Raw genomic sequence first — 21584 nt, forward strand, 5'->3', positions numbered from 1 at the left:
CTCTACTTTGCGCCTGACTGCGTGGTTCGCCTTTTTCTAGCCTTGTCAATTTTTGCAGGAGCTGGAATATTCCACCACTAATGCTGTCCAAGAAGTTCCAACCAGCAAATAGCCATTAGTGGGTACAGGGATTTAAGGGAACCCTGGTCATCACATATGACCCAAATAAGATCTGTGCCCTTTAACATCAGGGGGAATGGCTTTTCCAGCCTAGCCTTGTTCCTGACATGCCGGTTTTCCAAGTACAGGGAATATCTTGTGCGGAGGAAGATTCAAGCAAGCCGCAACCTGCAACCTGTGAAGTGGTGCTGCCTGGAAACAAACTTCACCTGTGGCGCTTGAGGGGTAGAAGTAGGCTCAACTTTAGGTATCATTTCCACGATTACCCACACATAGCAAAAAGTATCCAGGTACCTTTCTTCATTTCATGGGTTGTAAATGGCACAACTTAAAATAGGATTGTGGATTCAGAAGGGCCCCGAAATACCATCTTGTCTATGTAAAACCTGTCAGATGAAAGAGAGAATTGGGTATGGGCCTTGATTGATGGCATTTTATGATGGCATTAATATCAAGTATTATTTTCTGTGCCTGCTAAAAACATTCTTGTTTAAACAAGCCTACCCAGATGCTTAGAAAGTTGATAAGGATTTTAATCGCCTTTAGTAGGTTAACTTTTTGCATATTTTAAACTACTGTTGTAAAGATTTCTCAAACTTATTGTTTTATCTTTGAGGTTTTGTTTCATTTTATCAAGCAGTGTATAAATTTGTTTTCAAGTATTACATGAATTTAATGGAAATGATATTAGTAATTTTGCTATATTAACAGCAGGCTGCAGCAAAGATTCAGAAGAAGCTGCTTTCAGAGAAAGACAGCTCTGAAGAGCTGTGCTTCAAACTTTTATGTTAGCTTGTATCACAATAACCGTTCAAAAATCAGTTTATTGTGAATTGCACACACATTTTTGCATATGCTGGAGTTTCAGGACAGGGCAGTGCCCTGTAACATCCAGATTCTCTTTTTGGTGATGCTGTATCTAACTAAGTCCTACTCCGAGTAGCCCTAATCACTTTAATTGACCAGCCTCAACTGGATAAAGATTCCTACTATCATATGTGATATCATTATATCCCATTGTTGAAAGCTTCCAGAATGGAGTGTTTATTGAGATTTCAGCAGCAATGACAGAGTAAAGCAAGAAAACAGAACCCACTAGGGATGTCAGGTAATTCTGTCAGAAACAGAATCAGAAATTGCAACTGTTTGCATTTTTGTCCCAGGTCCAGAAAAGAAATCAATATAGCGAATATGGTCAGTACCAATCCAACGGATGTGATCGGTATTCAGTCAACCCTTGTTGTTTTCAAACCCCCACAACAGATTTGTAATTAAAGACTCTTTTAAAATATTGTTTTGCTATTTCCTTACAACTGAAATAGTGGAATAATCGCATAAGTTAAACGTTATGTAAATTACATAAATTATGTTAAATAGCCAACAGTGACACAATTCATGCAGTATTTGGAGAAAGCCAAACTGTAGCAGATTATAATGAAGACAAGTTTGGATAGAAATTGCTGCTTTCTGACATCTTTGGTTTCTTTGTTGGAGTCTTTGTACTTCGCAGAACTGATTTCACACCAGCAGTTGGTAGCAGATGGAGTAGCAATAGCTAAGCAATGGAAATCCTACAGTGAACGGTCACTAGACTTCTGGTATAAAGAACTGTGGTCAGAAGTTAACACACCCAGTATCTCTTGCAAGAGGACACCAGTGAAGCCTGGCATGTTGTATAGGGGCGTGGGAAATTCACTAACAAGAATAGCTGTGGAAGGACACCTCTGTAATCCCATTGACAAATCTGGAAAGCATGGTGTTTCCTTTGTACCACAATGGCAGCCAAATTCTTTGTAGTTTGTCTTATCTGCTAGTCACACTTTTTTGTTTGCAGTTTTGAGTGATGCACATTTTTGCAAGCAATATAATATAACAATACAAGGCATTTCTATATGTTCTTTTCACTAATATTGTCGTTTCCGATGCACACTTTTGCGGCGCAAGATTCTGTGAGATTGCGGTGCCCAAAACACCCACTGTGCTCTAACGCAAAGAAAGAGTTAAGGACTATGAGATACTACAATACTTTTTTTGTGATACCTTATTTAATGCATTCCTTTTTTGGGAGGAAGGGGGCTTGGGGGGGTATTGCACCAAGGCCCCCAACCACCTTAATCTGGACAAACTAATGAGCATTCAGCCTGATTTGTTTGTGGAGAGATTAGATAACATTGCATCAAGCAAGTGTTAATCTGCAGTCTCTGTTGCATTTCTCCATCACCTTACTTACTGCAAAAAGTTGGATCCACAGCCAGGATATTCCAGGATGTGATTCAATCCCATCCAAAAGTAGTAACAGTTCCACTCCATGTGTATGTCTTTAAGGGGCCGGAGCAAGGGCCAGAGCAAAACTAACGAGACCCAGCTTTACAGCTGTGTAACATAGCAGGTGCTGCTGAGTTGTATTTGATTAAGGTGTGTCAGCATTTGGGTAGAGTATATAAGGAGCAGCATCTAGCTCTCCCATTACCCTGGGGGATGGGTTGGTGGTTGGGTCATGTTTGTTTGTTAATATATTTAGTGTAAATGGAGTTTTTGTTTTTCTTATTAAAACCTTTAAGTACTTTTTGAGTCCTTTCTTTTTAATGCATGATCTCCCCAGCAAGCTCTCTGCAGCGTTACCATACTGCAAAAAGCCAACATCTTTGGTTATGGGCCCAGCTGCTGAGTGGATGACTGCATATTTTTGGACTCTGAGAAAGGTTTGAAAACTCCTTCTCCTGTTAGCGTAGTTTTGTGGGTCTGGAAGAGTTCCAGAATGGTTGACCGGGTTCCTGAAGCTGAGAAGGCTCTGGTCTTCCCACAGCTGACAGATGAGAACTATAGTTTATGGTCTTTTCGGGTGGAGGCGCTTTTGACCTCTAGAGAAGTATGGACCTATGTAACTGATGACCCTCCTGACCCTGTAACTAATGCTTGGTCGAAAGGAGATGCAAAAGCCAGGGCGATAATTAATTTGGCAGTCAGCGACCAGCAAGTAGTCTATATAAGAAATAAGAAAACTGCCAAAGAAATGTGGGACAGTCTTGCAGCAGTGCATGTTAGAAAAGAGTCAGCGTCTGCATTGACGTTTTTCAAGCAGTTGTACCAGACGAAGTTGCAGCCTGGTGGTGATTTGGCAGCACACTTGAGACGTCTGGAGGCAATACGCGGCGAGTTAATTCGAAGGGACATGGAGATACCTGATATTCAGTATGTTTTTATCATCCTTTGTTCCCTTAATGAGGACTTTGATGGTATAGCTAGCCAGATATCTGCTGTTCCACCAGCACAATTAACTGTGGAAGGGGTAATGGCAAGATTAATGGGCGAGTTGGATAGAAGGGAGGCTTGTGCCATAAGCACTCCTGTTTCCAGAAAGAATGAGGCACGCCATATGCAAACCTGTGGTGATACAACTGCATTTAAAGCTGCAAAGCGGTGTTGGTTCTGCAATAAGCAAGGACATTTTGCAAGGGACTGCAGATCCAAAAGAAAGCAAAGTACTCCCAAGCCTGTTTCTGTTCGTCAATCACGGTCGTCAGCCCAGCAGCCGGCATCGTATAGTAGAGACAGAAACGAGCCGCGAGCTTTTCACGCTCGGACTAAAGATTGTAAAAGAATTAAAGATGCCAAGTGGAAGTCTTTTGTTATTGACTCAGGAGCATCTCAGCACGTCTGCAATGATCGAAGCTTGTTTATTTCTTTCGAAGAGGAAATTGGTAATGTACATTTAGCCAATTCACAAGTCTTGCAGTCGCTTGGCAGGGGTACCGTTAAACTTGACTCTTTAAACATTACAATAGCAGACTGCATTTACTGCCCGTCAGTGGACAATTTATTGTCAGTAAGGTGCTTTGCCCGTCAAGGCATAACTGTGCGTTTCTTTAAGTCTATGTGTGAGTTTTTCGAGGGGAACAAACGTCTATTGTATGCCCGGGAATCTGATGGTTTATATAGACTGTATTTTCGCACCTACTCCCAATCGCATATAAATTGCAGAGCAGCACAGTCAAGCCAGGAGTTGAGGAATGTAAGGCCACATTCTGGGTGTGTCCACATGGCGCACAGAATTCTGGGACACCTGAATTTTGCTGATGTAATTAAGACAAAGAGTATTGTCAATGGCCTCAACTTAAAACCATGCAAATTCTTTATGCAGTGTCTATCCTGTTGCAAGAATAAGATTAAGGTTGCACGCAAGGGTAGGTGCTCAGATAGGAAAGTAACTGAGCCATTTGGGTGTGTACATTGTGATTTAGTTGGGCCACTCCCACCATCATTAGGAGGTTCAAAGTACTGGCTTACCCTGATAGACCAGTATAGTAAATATTGTTGGCCTTACGCAATAGCTGAGAAGTCCCAAGCATTTGAGAAGTACAAGGTTTTTTGCAACTGGGTAAAAACGCACTTTAACAAACCAATTAAGAACCTGTTTTCTGACCGGGGCGGGGAATTTGTTTCTGAGGATTTTGAGAAATTCCTGGAAGCGCAGGGGACTACTCATGAGTTATCTTGCCCCCGAAGTCCCTGGCAAAATGGGCTTGTTGAAGTTGTGCAGCGTGACCTGCAGGCAGGGGTTAAAACTTATCTGCACGATGCTAATCTGCCCAAAGACTTTTGGGCTGAAGCACTCCATGCTTTTTGTTATGTTAGAAATCGCAGTTATCATTCTGGTTTAGATGTCACCCCCTATGAGAAGCTGTTTAAAAAACGCCCTAATCTGAAATACCTACGTATATGGGGTTCAGATGTAATTATGCATTATCCTGCTAAGCAGAAATTGGGTGAACGTAGTGTTCAGGGAAAATTAATGGGCTACCAGCAGGGGGCGTACAGAATTTACATACCAGCAACTGGCAAATTTCATATTACCAGAAGCATGATACAAACTGTAAATTGGAATGGGGTTGCTGTTTTCCAAGATACTGATGGTATAAATGATACTGAGGAAGAAGAGGAAGCAGCAGCAGCAGCAGGAGGAGGAAATGGTGATTCTGAATTAATAGAAAAAGACAAAAAGCCTGTTGAATCTGATAATTTGTTTGACTTAAACTCACAGGCACCTGAGGGGAGGTTAGATTCTCTTGAGTTTTCTGACCATGAGCTTAGCCTACAGGCACCTCTTCAGTCTGACAATGATGATTTACAACCTGAAACTAGTAGTTCACTCAGTCCCATTAAGTCTGAGGAGTCTGACTCTCCTTCCGGACTGAGACGTTCAGATAGAAAGAGGCAGAAGCCACAACGTTTCGCAGATGAACATTTTAATACTGTGTATGCCAAAAAGGTGGTTTTTGAGCCAAAAAGCTACAGTGATGTTCAGAATTTACCTATGCACCAAGCTGTAAATTGGTATAAAGCTATGAACTCTGAGATAGCTTCTTTAAAAGAGCATAACACTTGGTCTCTCGTACCACAAACCCCAGATATGAGACTTATTGATTCAAAATGGGTTTATAGAGTTAAAATGAATGACAAAAATGAAGTTGTAAGGTACAAGGCGAGATTAGTTGCTAGGGGCTTTCAACAAATTCCAGGTGAAGATTATGATTTGTGTTATTCACCAAGTGTAAAATATGAAACAGTTAAGCTTTTGTTAAAAGATGCATCACAATGTGGAAAAGCCCACTATGCAATGTTTCTCTGCTCTTAAGAGAGTGGTAATGTACCTTAAACATACCAAACAACATAGGTTGTTGTTTACAACAAGTATTGACAAAGGTTTTGAAATTTTCTGCGATGCATCTCATGCAGTAGAACAAAATAATTGCAGGGGTGTGTCTGGTATGGTGTTTTGTTATAACGGTTGTCCATTTGAATGGAAGTCCCAGACACAAAACATTATTTGTCTCTCCACAACTGAGAGTGAATTATGTGCATGCGTTCAGGCCACTCGTGATGTAGAATGGTATCTGCAAGTATTTGCAGACCTACAGATGCAAGTAACACTACCAGTAAAAGTTTACCTTGATTCCCAGAGTGGACTCGCTATCCTATGTTCAGAGACCAATACGCAGCGCACTAGAGTCTTAAGGTTACGTTTACAGTTTGTAAAGAAACTAATTGCTGATGAAATGGTTGTATTTAAATATGTTCCAGGTGACAATCAAATTGCGGACATTTTTACTAAAGCACTTCCAAAGGTTACACATGAAAAACATGTACAAAGTATGCTTTATGTTTTTGTTCCACAATGATGAACCGCAGGGGAAATGTTGAATGGTTTCTTTAAATGTAAAGGTTCATCATTGTTCCACTCCATGTGTATGTCTTTAAGGGGCCGGAGCAAGGGCCAGAGCAAAACTAACGAGACCCAGCTTTACAGCTGTGTAACATAGCAGGTGCTGCTGAGTTGTATTTGATTAAGGTGTGTCAGCATTTGGGTAGAGTATATAAGGAGCAGCATCTAGCTCTCCCATTACCCTGGGGGATGGGTTGGTGGTTGGGTCATGTTTGTTTGTTAATATATTTAGTGTAAATGGAGTTTTTGTTTTTCTTATTAAAACCTTTAAGTACTTTTTGAGTCCTTTCTTTTTAATGCATGATCTCCCCAGCAAGCTCTCTGCAGCGTTACCATACTGCAAAAAGCCAACAATGGAAGTGCCCTTTATCCCACTATCCTTTGTCCTGGAGAACTTTTGGCTCAGCCAAGTCACAAGAAATCTCTTTTTTTAAAAAAATGATATTTATTAAAGTTTCAGAAAAGATTACAAAAATAAGAAAAGGAAAAAAGAAAGAAAAGAAAAAGTACAAAATACAGAAAAATAAAAACACTTAAAAACAAATCAATCTTTCCATATCTTGTCTTTCGTTTACTTGTTTCCCTGACCTCCTCACACCTCCCTTTTTTGTATTCCAGTTCAATTAGTTAATTCAGCAAATCCTTTCCCCCTTTGTTTTTATCTTAATTCTTTAACTTAATATATTATAACTTGAAATTCTCACCTGTTAACAATCCATTTTTATATACTCCTTTGAAACATTGCTGCTAAAACCACCTAACTTCATTCCAACATCATACTAACATTCATTAATTTTGCAGTATTTCTGTAAATAGTCTTTAAATTTCTTCCAATCTTCTTCCACCGACTCTTCTCCCTGGTCTCGGATTCTGCCAGTCATTTCCGCCAGTTCCATGTAGTCCATCACCTTCATCTGCCATTCTTCCAGGGTGGGTAAATCTTGTGTCTTCCAGTACTTTGCAATAAGTATTCTTGCTGCTGTTGTAGCATACATAAAGAAAGTTCTATCCTTCTTTGGCACCAATTGGCCAACCATGCCCAGGAGAAAGGCCTCTGGTTTCTTCAGAAAGGTATATTTAAATACCTTTTTCATTTCATTATAGATCATCTCCCAGAAAGCCTTAATCCTTGGGCACGTCCACCAAAGGTGAAAGAATGTACCTTCAGTTTCTTTACATTTCCAACATTTATTATCGGGCAAATGATAGATTTTTGCAAGCTTGACTGGGGTCATGTACCACCTGTATATCATTTTCATAATATTTTCTCTTAAGGCATTACATGCCGTAAACTTCATACCTGTGGTCCATAACTGTTCCCAGTCAGCCATCATTATGTTATGTCCAACATCTTGTGCCCATTTAATCATAGCAGATTTCACCATTTCATCCTGAGTATTCCATTTCAACAGCAAGTTATACATCCTTGACAAAATCTTGGTGGTTTTTTTATATATAAATTTTTATTAGTTTTTCACAATTTTTATAAACATAAACATAACACAATACAAAACAAACAAACACATAAACAAACATGTATAATTTCAGATCCTTTTTTTCTTAAGCCTTACTTCACCGGCTTCCCCATACCTCCCAAAATTATTTCCACAAATCCTACCCCTTGTTTTTATCGAATTTTCCCTTATTTTTTTCTTTTACTTAACCTTTTACAGCTGTAATCCCCTTTTGTCTAAAACTTCAACATTTTAACATTCATTAATTTTACAATATTTCTTAAGATAGATTCTAAATTTCTTCCAATCTTCATCCGCCGTCTCTTTCCCCTGGTCACGGATTCTGCCCGTCATTTCAGCCAGTCCCATGTAGTCTATCACCTTCATCTGCCATTCTTCCAGAAATGTAAATGCAAAATCTTGGTTTTGGGTTCTAACAGTTCGGTTTCCAATTTTGATTTTTCCACCTGGAAGCCAATTTTCTTGTTCAAATTATATGCCTCCATTATCTGATAATAATGAAGCCAATCTCGCGCTTTATTTTTTAATTTTTCAAAACTCTTCTATTTCAATCTGTCTCCCTCTTGTTCCAAAATTTTCCCAAGTCACAAGAAATATCAACAATCCACCTCCTGTTAAACATTAGTGCCCTTAAGCAAGAAAATGTGATTTGCAAGCTCTGTGTCTCCCCCCCACCCCCGTTGGTTTTTTTTGTTTTTTGTTTTGTTTTGCATGCTGGTGCTAATTTAGATTCAAATGCAAGTACAGCTGCCATCCCTTTGTTTTGTTCTAAAGGTTTTTTGAATTATTAGTTTACAGCTGTGTGCTCTCTGTCTCTCTCTCTTACTCTCTCACATACATTTTTTGAAAATAACAACAACAACAACAACAACAACAACAACAACAACAACAATAATAGCACAGTTATAAAAAGCAGCATGGACACATCCTGTGTCAATGGCTGGGAATCCAATTCCTTATCTGCAGTGCAGCAGGGACAAAAAGGCACCCCATAATCACATTGTACAGTGTAAATGGGTTGGAGGATGCACTGAATACCTCGTACAAGACAAATGTCTCTGCATCATCTGCATCTAGTTCCTGATGTAGGAAGTGAGTCTCTTCACTCAAAAGCTGTTTTCCTGGATCAAGGTTTTAATATTTTGCTTTGATTTCTATTTTAAAAAATCATATGAAAAAGGGTTGTTTCTCTGCTCTTAATTTTTTTTTAATTGACTTTTTCTCAAAGTAATAATAATAATAATAATTTATAATAATAATTTATTATTTATACCCTGCCCATCTGCCTGAGTTTCCCCAGCCACTCTGGGCGGCTCCCAATCGAGTATACAGCATTAAATATTAAAAACATCCCTAAACAGGACTACCTTCATGTCTTTTAAAAATAGGATAGCTGCTTATTTCCTTGACATCTGATGGGAGGGCGTTCCACAGGGCGGGCACCACTACTGAGAAAGCCCTCTGCCTGGTTCCCTGTAACCTCACTTCTCGCAATGAGGGAACCACCAGAAGGCCCTCGGCGCTGGATCTCAGTGTCTGGGCTGAACGATAGGGGTGGAGACGCTCCTTCAGGTATACAGTACTGAGGCCGTTTAGGGCTTTAAAGGTCAGCACCAACACTTTGAATTGTGCTCGGAAACGTACTGGGAGCCAATGCAGATCTCTCAGGACCGGTGTTATATGGTCCTGGGGGCCACTCCCAGTCACCAGTCTAGCTGCTGCATTCTGGATTAATTGCAGTTTCTGGGTCACCTTCAAAGGTAGCCCCACATTGCAGTAGTCCAAGCGGGAGATAACTAGAGCTTGCACCACTCTGGCGAGGCAGTCTGTGGGCAGGTAAGGTCTCAGCTTGCGTACCAGATGGAGCTGATAAACAGTTGCCCTGGACATGGAATTAACCTGCGCCTCCATGGACAGCTGTGAGTCCAAAATGTCTCCCAGGCTGCATACCTGGTCCTTCAGGGGCACATTTACCCATTCAGGACCAGGGAGTCCCCCACACCCACCTGCCCCCCGTCCCCCCAAAACAGTACTTCTGTCTTGTCAGGATTCAACCTCAATCTGTTAGCCACTATCCATCCTCCAACTGCCTCCAGGCACTCACACAGGACATTCACCACCTTCACTGGTTCTGATTTAAATTAAAGCATGAAACAAGAAAACAGGACGTACAAAGCACACATTTGCTATTCATCGTACAGAAATAAAAGTATTTTGTCCAAAGATTGTGTTCATGCACTATTCTCAGGAGATCTCCAAGTATGTATTTCTCAAATAGCGTTCCATCCTCCCTAATGTTTTCAGCCTTTCACTGAAATGCTCTTCATCTTCCAGCAGCTTTCCACTTCCATTCAGCCTGCTGAGGGCTACCAGTTTCCAATGAATCAACTAAGGGTCCCCAGGTTGCCCAATATTTAGTAATGCTAGAACTGGGTGCTTGTCCAGCAATAGTTGTCCAGCAAATATAGAATTCCAACACTCTGCAGCAAATCTGCATTCCTACCATATGTGAATAGGTCTCCTCTTCCCCCACACCTCCTCCCGTAATGTACTCCTCTTGAAATGCACAGGTTTACCCCGTGCAATTTGATCAGGAACCAATGCTATCTCTCCATGGCCTTAAAGGTTGCTTCCTTTCTGTAAGCGCCCAGAGTGGCAGGGGAAACCCAGCCACATGGGATTATTATTATTATTATTATTCCTGGATTCTGACTGACATAGTTTATAACAGTGTTTTGCCTGTGTTTTACCCCACATAGCATTCCGGGGGGGGGGGGGCTTTGGTCTTTAAAATTTCATCGGTGCCCAGTATGAGGCAAACATCCCCCTCCCCCTTTGCCTTCTCTTCTGCTCAATTGACTACATTATAGTTGAGACACCTTGGAACACCCAGTGCAGCAGAACCGTCACGATGCCCTAAATCTGCCTCTGCTGCGTGTCTTCTGAAATATTCTGCCCCTGCAGAAAGCCCTAGCAGAGATATTTGCTTTATAATGAGAGGAAAGGTTTGCTAAACACATTTTGCACCGTCACCCTGAATACCTAACAAAGCCTTATATTTCAGGCAAATATTAAACCCGTTGCCCTTGACTGATTTCTAAAGCATATTGACATTCAAGTAAAATCAATGATTTGTCAGTATGCCTTTCAACCAATGTGCAGCGACTGGGCTCAATAACTGGTTCTGCCCCGACTGGGCTAGGCGACTGGAGCACTTTCAGAGACCTTCCAATCCTGGAAAGCAGGTCCCAGTGCACTGGACCCACAACTGTGCATTCTGAGCACCAGACTCATGCAGAGTATAAATAACGTGGAAGCTAGCTGTGAAGCATAACACCTTTTATTTCTAATAGCTACTAAAAACTAACGAACTACTGAATGGGAGTATTACATCTCCCATTCAGCCATCTAGTCACTACATAGATAGGACTCTCTCCACACACAGAGTCAGGCAATCAGTCAGGAGCGGAAGAAGAGAATAGCAGTTTCCGCCGCCTCCTTTCTCAAAACTTTAGATCAGGAGATTCTGTCAGTGGGAGGGGTGAAAATATCAACATGATTAAGCCGGGCACTTAGCCAGTGGCTATTTAGCTTTGCCACTGATAGATAGACTAGTAGTTTTGTACCCACCAATTCTTAGGAATCTCTTTAGAGAGATTTGAAGCTACTGATTTGCAGCATGTATACTCCACTGGGTTGAGTGTGACTTGCTCCCAAATATACATAAGACAGCTGCCTAAACTACCCAACCTCTCACCTTTGAAATACATGATAAAAATTATTTGTGTTGTTGCTTCAATAAACAGGATATTGATAGTTTGAATCACAACCTAAGATTGTGTTTATGGTAATTTTCTTCTGTTGCATTTGGAGGGAAAACGTGATGACATTGCAGAGTCCAGTCGTTTTCACATATGTCCTACTAGGCAATGTGGCAATCTGAGCTTGCAAAGGTCATTGTCTTGTATTCTTCCTCCTCACCATGGACTTTAAAATACCAGGACAGTGCGAATACTGAAACATTAAAAAACAGTTTTAAATGGAAGGGTGATAATATCTGCTAGATTTTTAATGTTAATAGGCTAATATTTCAGTAGGTTTAAGATCTTCCCACAAATTTCTAATGAAAGGCTTGATCCGGTTGATATTAAGGGAAGGTGATCTTTTAAGCACCATCCATTCATTCTGTTTATTATGTACCCTCTGCCATCGCATTCCAGGTGGGTTACAATGTTTTCAAATTCAATATTAACACAACTACCACAACTTACAGTTTGTGGGTGTAATTTCATTGCCCCATCCAAAACAGTATCAATTTCAGTTTATAAATCAATTGTTGCTCAGCCTAATGAGATGTGGACCGGCCACAGTTGTGGCGGAGGTCTTGCTTGTGAACATCCATATTTGCATGGATGTACCTTGAGTTGTTTCTACAGTGGAACCCCGCAAGACGAATGCCTCGCTCAACGAAAAACGCGCAAGACGAAAGGGTTTTCTGATTTTTTAGCCGCTTCGCAAGACAAATTTTCCTATGGGCCTTTCTCGCAAAACGATTTTTTTTTTTGAGTTTTTCCCCACAGGCTCCCTCTAAACTTCAGCGGAGCGGGGCGGGCTGGGAGGGAATCCCTTGGCCCCCCGCCGGACTTCTCGAAGCTCTTTTGAAGTCTGGCTGGGGTCCAAAGGATTCCCTCACCGCCGCCCGCCTGTAGAAGCGCTCGGGGAAAGCAGCGCGCTTCGCTGCTTTGCCCAGAGTGCTTTTAAATGCGGGCGGCAGTGAGGGAATCCCTTGGAGCCCCGCCGGACTTCCCGCAGCTCTTTTGAAGTCCAGTGGGGGGAGAAGGGCTTTTCTTCCCACCGCCAGCCTTCAGAAGAGGTTCGAGGAAAGAGGCGAAGGAGCGCTGCCCCTTCACCTCTGTCCCCGGAGCTTGCCGTTCTCCCCCGGCCTGCCTTCAGAAGAAGTCCGGGGACAGACTGTCCCCGGACCTGGTCTGAAGGCAGTCTCCATAGGAACGCATTAATTGATTTTCAATGCATTCCTATGGGAAACCATGCTTCACAAGACAAAAAACTCGCAAGAAGAAAAAATTCGTGGAACGAATTAATTTCGTCTTGCGGTGCACCACTGTACATGGGTTTCATTGTCCCATTTAGTTATTCATTTTCATTCTTTGAGGTGTCCGTTTCCCCATTTTGTCTTCTGTTTCTTTGTACGTAAATAGCTCATGCAACTTTCAGTACTAGAATCTAACCATGATCAAGCTAATCTCTCTGTTTTTGGGTTTTTTTGGCCACATTTTTTTTTTGGTAGATGAATAAAGCGTAGACTTCATTTTAAATCTAGGTCTAATGGGGGGGGGGTGTTGGAGTGAATGAGTCTTGAGTTAAACTGGAGAGGGGTTAGGGGATGTGTACGCAAGCCCAGCTCATGCTACAAAGGAAAACCTGGTCACCCGATATAGTGATGTCATGTGATTGACAGGTCAGCAGGCCACTGCAGTCAGGAGAACTGGATCCAATCCCCCCCCCCCATATTGTACAGAAAAACTCTTCAATACAACATTGTGTTGGAAGTCCCATACATCCATTTTTAGTCTACAACGCAAACAACCTCCTAGCTTTAGTCACTCCAGCGGAGGATTGTGTAATCTTATAATGACTATGGCTATGACTCTCAGAAAGGTACCCTGCCTCTTCCACTACACTTTGAGGGGTGGGGGTGGGGAAAGGTCTTACCTTTTTCCTGAACGCAGCAGTTCAAAGCCCTCGTTGATTTTATCAAAAGGCAAAGTGTGGGTAATTAGTGGATCCAGAGCAAACTTCCCCCCCATGAAATCTGAAACCAGCTTGGGGACAGCTTCTTTGCTTTTCCATCCTGAAAACAGTAAGTGCACAGTGAAGATATGGTACTCTAATTATAATGCCATAAAAAAGGAGCAAAACGTTGGTTAAAGGTCTGGCAGTCCTACAAATTTATAGCCTGAAACCTTCTTTGAACTTGGGTTATGCAATGAGATTGGCCTTGATGTTAAGACAGATCTGTGGGTGGGTGGGTGGGAGATAGAGGAGATACTAACATAGTAATTATGGGGAAGAGCTTGCGTGGAAAGCCTACAGAGAGCCAAACTGCATGAGATCTTAAATGTATTTTCACATGGTAAGTGCATGATTTTTTAAAAAAATCTAAATAGTATTTGCTGGGGTTGGGGGAATAATGAACAAATCAAGGTTTTTCTCTAATTTTGTGTTATGCCATGCTCCCCATGACAGACGTTTTATGGCACAACCCGCTGCCACCCCAAGCTATTTTGTGACGGGCGCCCTCAACACTGTTTCAGAATTTGAAATGTGCTCTCTTGATAGAAAGCTAGTAGGCCCATACCTCCAAATATAGATCCTTTCCAAGTGCGCCCCGTGAAGATAAGTTCTGGAGAGAAGGTAATTTCAGAAGCTGAATGGGGCACTCCGACAACTACGCTGGTCCCATAATTCATATGGCAGGAAGCCAAGGCAGCAGTCTGTAGGAAATCCAAAGGCATGACTCTTGAATGAAGGCAAGGAGAAACACCATCCATGATCACCTTCCACGACACAGTCAGACCTCTCAAAGATTTTTACTGTTCATAGCATATTAATAGCAATGGAAGAAAACATCCCTATCTTTTCTTCCTCCCATGTCCAGCTACATAAAGCTAAAGGTAAAGGGATCCCTGACCATTAGGTCCAGTCGTGACCGACTCGGGGGTTGCAGCGCTCATCTCGCTTTATTGGCTGAGGGAACCGGCGTACAGCTTGCGGGTCATGTGGCCAGCATGACTAAGCCGCTTTTGGTGAACCAGAGCAGCGCATGGAAATGCCGTTTACCTTCCCACCAGAGCCGTACCTATTTATCTACTTGCACTTTGATGTGCTTTCGAACTGCTAGGTTGGCAGGAGAAGGGACCGAGCAACGGTAGCTCACCCCATTGCGGGGATTTGAACCACCGACCTTCTGACTGGCAATTCCTAGGCTCTGTGGTTTAACCCACAGCGCCACCCGCATCCCTGCCCAGCTACATGCACACCCTGAAAAGCCTTTTTGGATGGTGAGGGCCTTCTGAAGAATGTGGGAATGGATGCTGGGGAGTGGGCTTATGTGGGAGAGAAGAATCACCCAAAAGGATCATTCTCACCCTTCATGAGCCCCTCATGCCTGAGTCCCATCTCACATTATTTCATAAGTTACCTGATCAATGGGTGGAGGATGTTTAAAACACTGACATGTCCTACTGTCTCAGAACCCAAGGCACTTGCTACAACAGATTATCGGATCACAACCCAGTGAAAAATAGGAACCACTGAAGAACAGGAATGCAGGAAATTCCATCTTCCCTTTTCAAAATAGGACAGTAAAATCCTGTCTTCATGCATGTACCATGGTGTCTGTGCACCCAATCACTTCAAATGAATAGTCAACACCTTCACCGTCTGTCAAGCCATACAACACTTCATTGATGGGCTTCTTGAAATCCATAGGGTTGACACACTTTGTAGCTCCCATCTCTTTAGCCTTGGGAAATTTATCCTTGTTGATGTCGACCCCAATGATTCGGGAAGCTCCAGCTGCTTTGCAGCCCATGACAGTTGAGAGGCCGACTCCTCCCAGACCAAAAACGGCACAGGTTGAACCAGGCTCCACCTGAAATCATAGAATCATAGAATTGTAGAGTTGGAAGAGACCATCTAATCCAGCCCCCTGCAGTACTTGGGTCTCTCCTTCAGTAATATGATGGCAAGGGTGCTCCCCCTGGGCAATTGGTTGTGGATGGGATTGCTCTTTGATATTCAAAACATCCAAGAGAGAGGTGAGATGCTGGAGAACTACGTCTGTAGCAAGAATGTGAATTCAGGTCATGAGTGTACATCCAGTGGATTGGTAGGTATTTGGTGGCTTTGCTATTTTATGTTGTTTTGATTCATTTACTCTATTGACTGTGCTTTCACCTGGTTCTGTGCCAGAGGCCCAGAGTCCACCTGTCCTCCTCTTTCTGTCTAGACCTGCCACAAATTCCCCACACTGAATATAAGCATTACCAATGTTTAACCCTTACCTTTGCACTGTTGATGGCAGCACCATAGCCAGTAGAAAACCCACAGCCAATCAGACACACTTTTTCTGGAGGAGCTGCAGCATCAATTTTGACCACCGCAGACTCATGCACCACGGTGTATTCTGTGAAGGTGCTAGTTCTGGCAAAGGTATGGATCTGCTGGCCTATGTAAGTGAACCTGCTGGTGCCATCGAGCATTAATCCATAGGCGGCAAGGCTAAAAGATGAAGAAAGGAAAATTGTGCTTTGGGTTGTGTTTTCTTTAATCCAACATTCGCACTGCTGGTGTTTCCAATACTGTTTCAAATAACAACTTCAACTCACTCGCAGAGTTTGCACAGATTGCCTCTGGGATGTTTGCATGCGCTGCATTCTCCACACTGTGGGGCAAAGAGTGGGATGACTTTGTCTCCTGGGAATGATGAAAATACCATCATTAGCCTGCTTAAAATATTCGGACAAGCTAGTACATACCACAGGCTTGGGGAATCTTCAATCATTCAGATGTTACTGGACTACAACTCCCATCAACCCTAGCAAGCATGGCCAGTGGCCAGTGTGATGGGACAGCTGAGCTGAGCCAAGACAGCCAACCAAAGTGGAGTGCAAGGAATCTTGATTTTCTTTTTTTTAATGCTCTGTGTGTCTGTTTCTAATCTTGCCCCTTTCTAAAATTTATCTAGAGCAGTGTGTTTTTCTTTTTGTAAATCTACCAAAGAATCAAATCCGATCAGGATTAAGGGGTTTTCTCAAGATGGTGGAGGGCATGTGTACAGTGTCACATTGGTGCAGTGCTGATGGCACTTACCCTTCCTCTGTTGGGAAATGCTTTTTGGGGGGCGGGGGACAGTACAATATTGGGGAGGGGGTTGAGGAGGGTCAGTTGGAGGGGGGAAGTGAGAAATGTCCCTATTTTCATCTGAGCAATGTTGGAGGGTATATCATGATCGTTGCAGCCCATCGTGCAGCTAGCTGTGAAGTGGGGAGCACAGGTTGAATTCAAGAAGTGGGTTCTTCTTGAATGTGCATGTGCATGTGTAGACTGCACCGTTCATGCATGCCCACTGGTTGCCACTTTGTTTCCTGGCGCAATTCAAGCTGCTCATTTTAGTGTTTAATTCCCTAAATAAATGTATCACTCAATAGCTGAAATATTGTCTCTTCCCCTGCAGACCCTAAAGACCCTCTTGGGCAGGCATCCCCAAACTCAGCCCTCAGATGTTTTGGGACTACAATTTCCATCATCCCTGACCACTGGTCCTGTTAGCTAGGGATGATGGGAGTTGTAGTCCCTAAACATCTGGAGAGCTGAGTTTGGGGATGCCTGCTCTTGGACATTCAAATCAGTAGAAGGGGCCCTTTTGGTAGTTCCTCTTTCATCAACATTTTGGGGGGTTGGCAGTATAGCAGTCCTGGTCTTTGGCACCTGAGAACAGGTACTACCCTATTCTCTTGACTGCAAGTTGTGACCCACCCTGGCAAGTGATAGTAGTAGTAGAGTAGTAGTAGTAGTAATAATAATAATATCACCAGTTAAGTAGAAATAATGTTGCTGACTCCTATTCAGAAATGACTAGCAATTGATTCCAAATTCTGGCATTTACATTAAAAATCTAGTCACTGACCCAGAGCTGACCGCCCTTCCCTAAAGAAAACACTTTCTCGGTCATTCTTCCACCAGTTGGTTGGCTCTCCTAGTTTTGTTTGATCCTTGTTGACCAAAGCTGTGAGTTGATATTTTCTGGTTGCACTCTGCTTTACCTTACCTGGTTTCACACAGGTAACTCCTTCCCCAACGCTCTCCACAACACCAGCTGCCTCGTGACCAAGAATTACGGGGAATTTTACCTGCATTGCACCACACAGCCCATGGTCATCGGAGCGACAGATTCCAGATGCCAAAATCTGGTTTAAAGGAGAAAGTTTTTTATTTTATATTATTTTTAAAAATTCAGTTCATGAATTGCTTCCCATAAGATATCTCAAAATGATATCGCAGTAAAAACATAAATAATAGAAACAATTACAAACAGATCAACATGTACAAATATTTAAAAGCAATTAAAAATAATTTCATGTGGTGAAAATGATTTCACATCTAATTCAGACTGGTTAAAGATCTCCACTTAACCAATTATTTTTTTTTTTTTGAAAAAGGAAGTCTTTAATTGACACCCATAATCCAATAGCAAAAATAACTAGGGAGCTTTTGAGTTTCACCTTGGTCCTAGAAACACCCCTCTCACGATATTGCTCACAATCCCTTGCCTGCAGGAACTTGCAGGGGTCCAAAACTCTCCCACATTTCCACATCAGTTTGCAGATTTTTGTTTTAAAGTACTCGTGAAAATTCATCAGGATTTCAGTGCAAATTTCTTCTAATATAAACATGTTTGCTATAAAGATCTACAATGACTCCCCATGTGTTTCTAAGCACAATTCAAAGTGTTAGTGTTGACCTTTGTTAATATTCTGATTTTAATATTCTGTTGCGATTTTAATATTCTGTTGGAAGCCACCCATTGGGGCTGGGGCAACCCAGTCAGATGAGTGCAGTACAAGTTGTTGTTGTTGTTGTTGTTGTTGTTGTTGTTGTTGTTGTTGTTGTTGTTGTTGTTGTTATACTGAGTCAGACCATTGGTCTATCTAGCTCAGCATTTTCCACATTGACGGAAAGCAGCTCTCCAGAGAGTCAGACTAGGGACTCTCCCACACCTGCCTGGAGATACCAGTGATTCATCTTCAGACTTTTTCAAGCAAAACAGCTGTTCCTCCAGGGCTGCAGCCCTTCCCCATTCTCATATTGTTTTTGAAAGCATAAATTAGGTAGATTTATCTTTAAGTGCAAACTGAATCGAATTCCTCCATCCCTAGTGCAGATACTAACAATCTGCAGCAATGCCATTTTTGGTTTGTCTCTCTTACCTTAATCCGAACTTCATGTGCCTTAGGTGGGGCAACTTCTACTCCCACAATACTAAATGGTTTATAGACTTCCCAGACAACGGCAGCTTTGCACTTAATGACCTGAGATAATAGAATATCATAACAGTATTTCTGTATGTAACTGTGCAATCCTATCCTGGGCAATCCCCACCCCAATAAAATGTATATACCACTTGATTCTACAAAACCTCAAAACAATTTACAGTGACAGCTCTGATTTCAATGTCCTGTGAAATAACAGAAGATCATATACTATTTTTCCATGCAGCTAACATTGCAATCCTGTGCACGTTTAATATTCAATATGTGCCCCAATACCAGTGTTAGATTTCTGGAAAAAGAGGTGCTGGAACTCACAATGAATGCCTCCTTTGTTCTCTTACAATGGCAATGGCACCCATCTGAGAGGTGCCGGAATTGAGTTCTGGTGAGTTCCAGCTGAAAAAAAGCCCTGCCTATAGACAAATTCCTCAGGGTGGCTTTCAATTAGACATCTTTTTACAATCTTCACCAGGGCTTACTCCCTGGTTAAGTTATTTAGGATTGAAGCCCTGATGACCACTGAGCTAGTTTTCAACTTGCTGGATGTTTCTTCCTCCAAGTTAAAAGCATGTTTAAAATGCACTGGATTGGTATTAATGATGGCGTTCCAGGAGGAGGAAAATAGAAGAAACTTTCAGGAACCCCTAAGATGAAACTTCCAAGAACTTCTTGGATGAACCCCAAGGAATGTATTGCTCCTGCTTATAGTACAATAAGCCTATTTTGTAATATTTTAAGCTATTTATGCATCTTGGTGCTGAAAAAGCAACTTTAAAAGAAATCATCTACTTACTTTCCCTGCAGTGCTCATGATGTTGAGCTTTGTAATCTACCGTATCTGCTTCCTCTGTGTTGTTTCAGAACTTCTAGTCTGTTCTCCTAGAAGTACAAAGGTTCTGCTGCAAATATTTGGCTTATCTTTCAAATAAAGTTAATCCTTCCCTAGTTCAATGCCAAGAAATGTGGCCACTCCTCTACGTTCAGTTTGATTCCACCTGCAATTTCACAACTTTGAAGGAAGTAGGTTAAGAGTCCTCAGCTGCGGTACAATACACTGTATGTTTAGATTGCACTCAAGGAAATAAGAGCCTTATCCTCCATGAAAATTTGCTTTAATCTTTTCTAAACTGTGCAACACATCCGTTGTGGATCGCACCCCATGGGCGACTCTGGTCTGTGAGTCTGCTATCAGGAGGGCTGGCACTGTGTGTGATTAAAGATGATAGCAATTAACAATGGTGATAAGAAAGCCCAAACAACCCCTCACCCGATCGTCGCAAGCGTAGCTGTTGAACAGGCACTCCGAGGACGAGTTGAAATCGCTCTCCATCCCTCCGTCGGAATCGGAGCTGATCTTGATGCTGCTGCTTGTGGTGAGGTCTCATCTTTGGGGGAACTTGGCCCCGCAACATGCCCCCATCATGCCCCCATCACCCATGACCATCTTGACATAAACACATGGGACACGTTGCTTGAGTCAAATATTAGCACGACTTTATTGATTACAGATGAAGGGGTTGGTCAGGCATTGGGAAAATCATTTTAAGTGCCATCCCGCCTGTATATCTGTGGGGTCAACTCAAGGCAAAGAGGCCCCTAATGACACACATCAAGTACGAACCCCTTGCGGGGTTGCTGCCTTGAGGAGTACTCTCACCCTCCCTCCCTCCTGTCTGGGCTTCGGAACTGAAGCCACTCCTTCCAGATGTAAATGTTTTGGAGGGCGCATCCTGTGTCAGTGGCTGGAAATCCTATTCCTTATCTGCAGTGCAATACGGACAAAAAGGCACCCCATAACCACATTGTACAGTGTAAATGGTTTGGAGGGTGCACTGAATACAAGGCAAATATCTCTGCATCATCTGCATCTAGTTCCTGATTTAGGAAGCGAGTCTCTTCACACAAAAGCTGTTTTCCTGAATCAAGGTTTTAATATTTTGCTTTGATTTCTATTTTTAAAAATCATATGAAAAAGGGTTGTTTCTCTGCTCTTAATTTTAAAAAAATTGACATTTTCCCAAAGTAAAGCATGAAACAAGAAAATAGGACATACAAAGCACACATTTGCTATTCATCGTACAGAAATAAAAGTATTTTGTCCAAAGATTGTGTTCATTCACTATTCTCAGGAGATCTCTAAGTATGTATTTCTCAAATAGCATTCCTTCCTCCCTAATGTAATTTGTGTTAATGGAGGCTGAATCTAGTGTCCATCTCTCTTTGCATACGAAGGAAAGGGCTATCCTACTCCATTAAATTTATTACCTTTAATGTCTCTGTTTTGACACACCCAGTGCTCCAAGGAGGCTATAACCCATATCTTATCAAGCCAGCCTTTCACCGAAAAGCCCTTTGTCTTCCAGTAGCTTTCCACGTCCATTCAGGCTGCTGAGGGCTACCAGTTTCCAATGAAGCAACTGAAAGTCGCCAGGTTGCCCAATATTTAGTAATGCTAGAACTGGGTGCTCATCCAGCAATAGCTGATAATTTCTGCAAACACAGAATTCCAACACTCTGCAGCAAATCTGCATTCCTACCATATGTGGATAGGTCTCCTGACTGACATAGTTTATAACAGTGTTTTGCTTGTGTTTTACCCCACATAGCATTCCAGGGGCGGACTTTGGTCTTTAAAATTTCATTGATGCCCAGTGTGAGGCCAGCATCCCCCCCCCTTGCCTTCTGTTCTGC

At 42.2% G+C, this 21584-nt stretch overlaps 2 protein-coding genes across 2 annotated transcripts in view; one reads left to right on the top strand and one right to left on the bottom strand.

Moving 5' to 3' along the window:
- Positions 1-248: 248 nt before the first annotated feature.
- LOC310686130 (uncharacterized protein C4orf17) overlaps positions 249-21584 on the top strand; it is a 101239-nt gene continuing 79903 nt past the window's right edge. The window contains exon 1 of the mRNA XM_083459315.1: positions 249-410. The gene's annotated coding sequence lies outside the window, so the exon portion shown is untranslated. The remainder of the gene's footprint in view (positions 411-21584) is intronic.
- Positions 11141-20047, bottom strand: LOC310686125 (alcohol dehydrogenase 1B-like). The gene is made up of 9 exons (XM_083459294.1): positions 19687-20047; positions 18831-18932; positions 17672-17810; positions 16230-16317; positions 15906-16122; positions 15230-15493; positions 14198-14333; positions 13552-13690; positions 11141-11832 (listed from the first exon to the last, which is right to left on the bottom strand). The coding sequence occupies exons 1-9, from the start codon at positions 19702-19704 to the stop codon at positions 11808-11810; spliced, it is 1128 nt and encodes a 375-aa protein (XP_083315420.1). The 5' UTR covers positions 19705-20047; the 3' UTR covers positions 11141-11807.

This window comes from Podarcis liolepis, assembly GCF_965112155.1.
Source record: "Podarcis liolepis genome assembly, chromosome: 9".
Lineage (NCBI taxonomy): Eukaryota > Metazoa > Chordata > Lepidosauria > Squamata > Lacertidae > Podarcis > Podarcis liolepis.

Coding starts and splice junctions, on each gene's coding strand:
- LOC310686125 (XM_083459294.1), bottom strand. Junction 16,123..16,229: donor AATCTGTGCAAACTCTGCGA/GTGAGTTGAAGT, acceptor TTCATCTTTTAG/CCTTGCCGCCTATGGATTAA. Junction 11,833..13,551: donor CTGCTGCGTTCAGGAAAAAG/GTAAGACCTTTC, acceptor TTAATGTTTCAG/TATTCGCACTGTCCTGGTAT.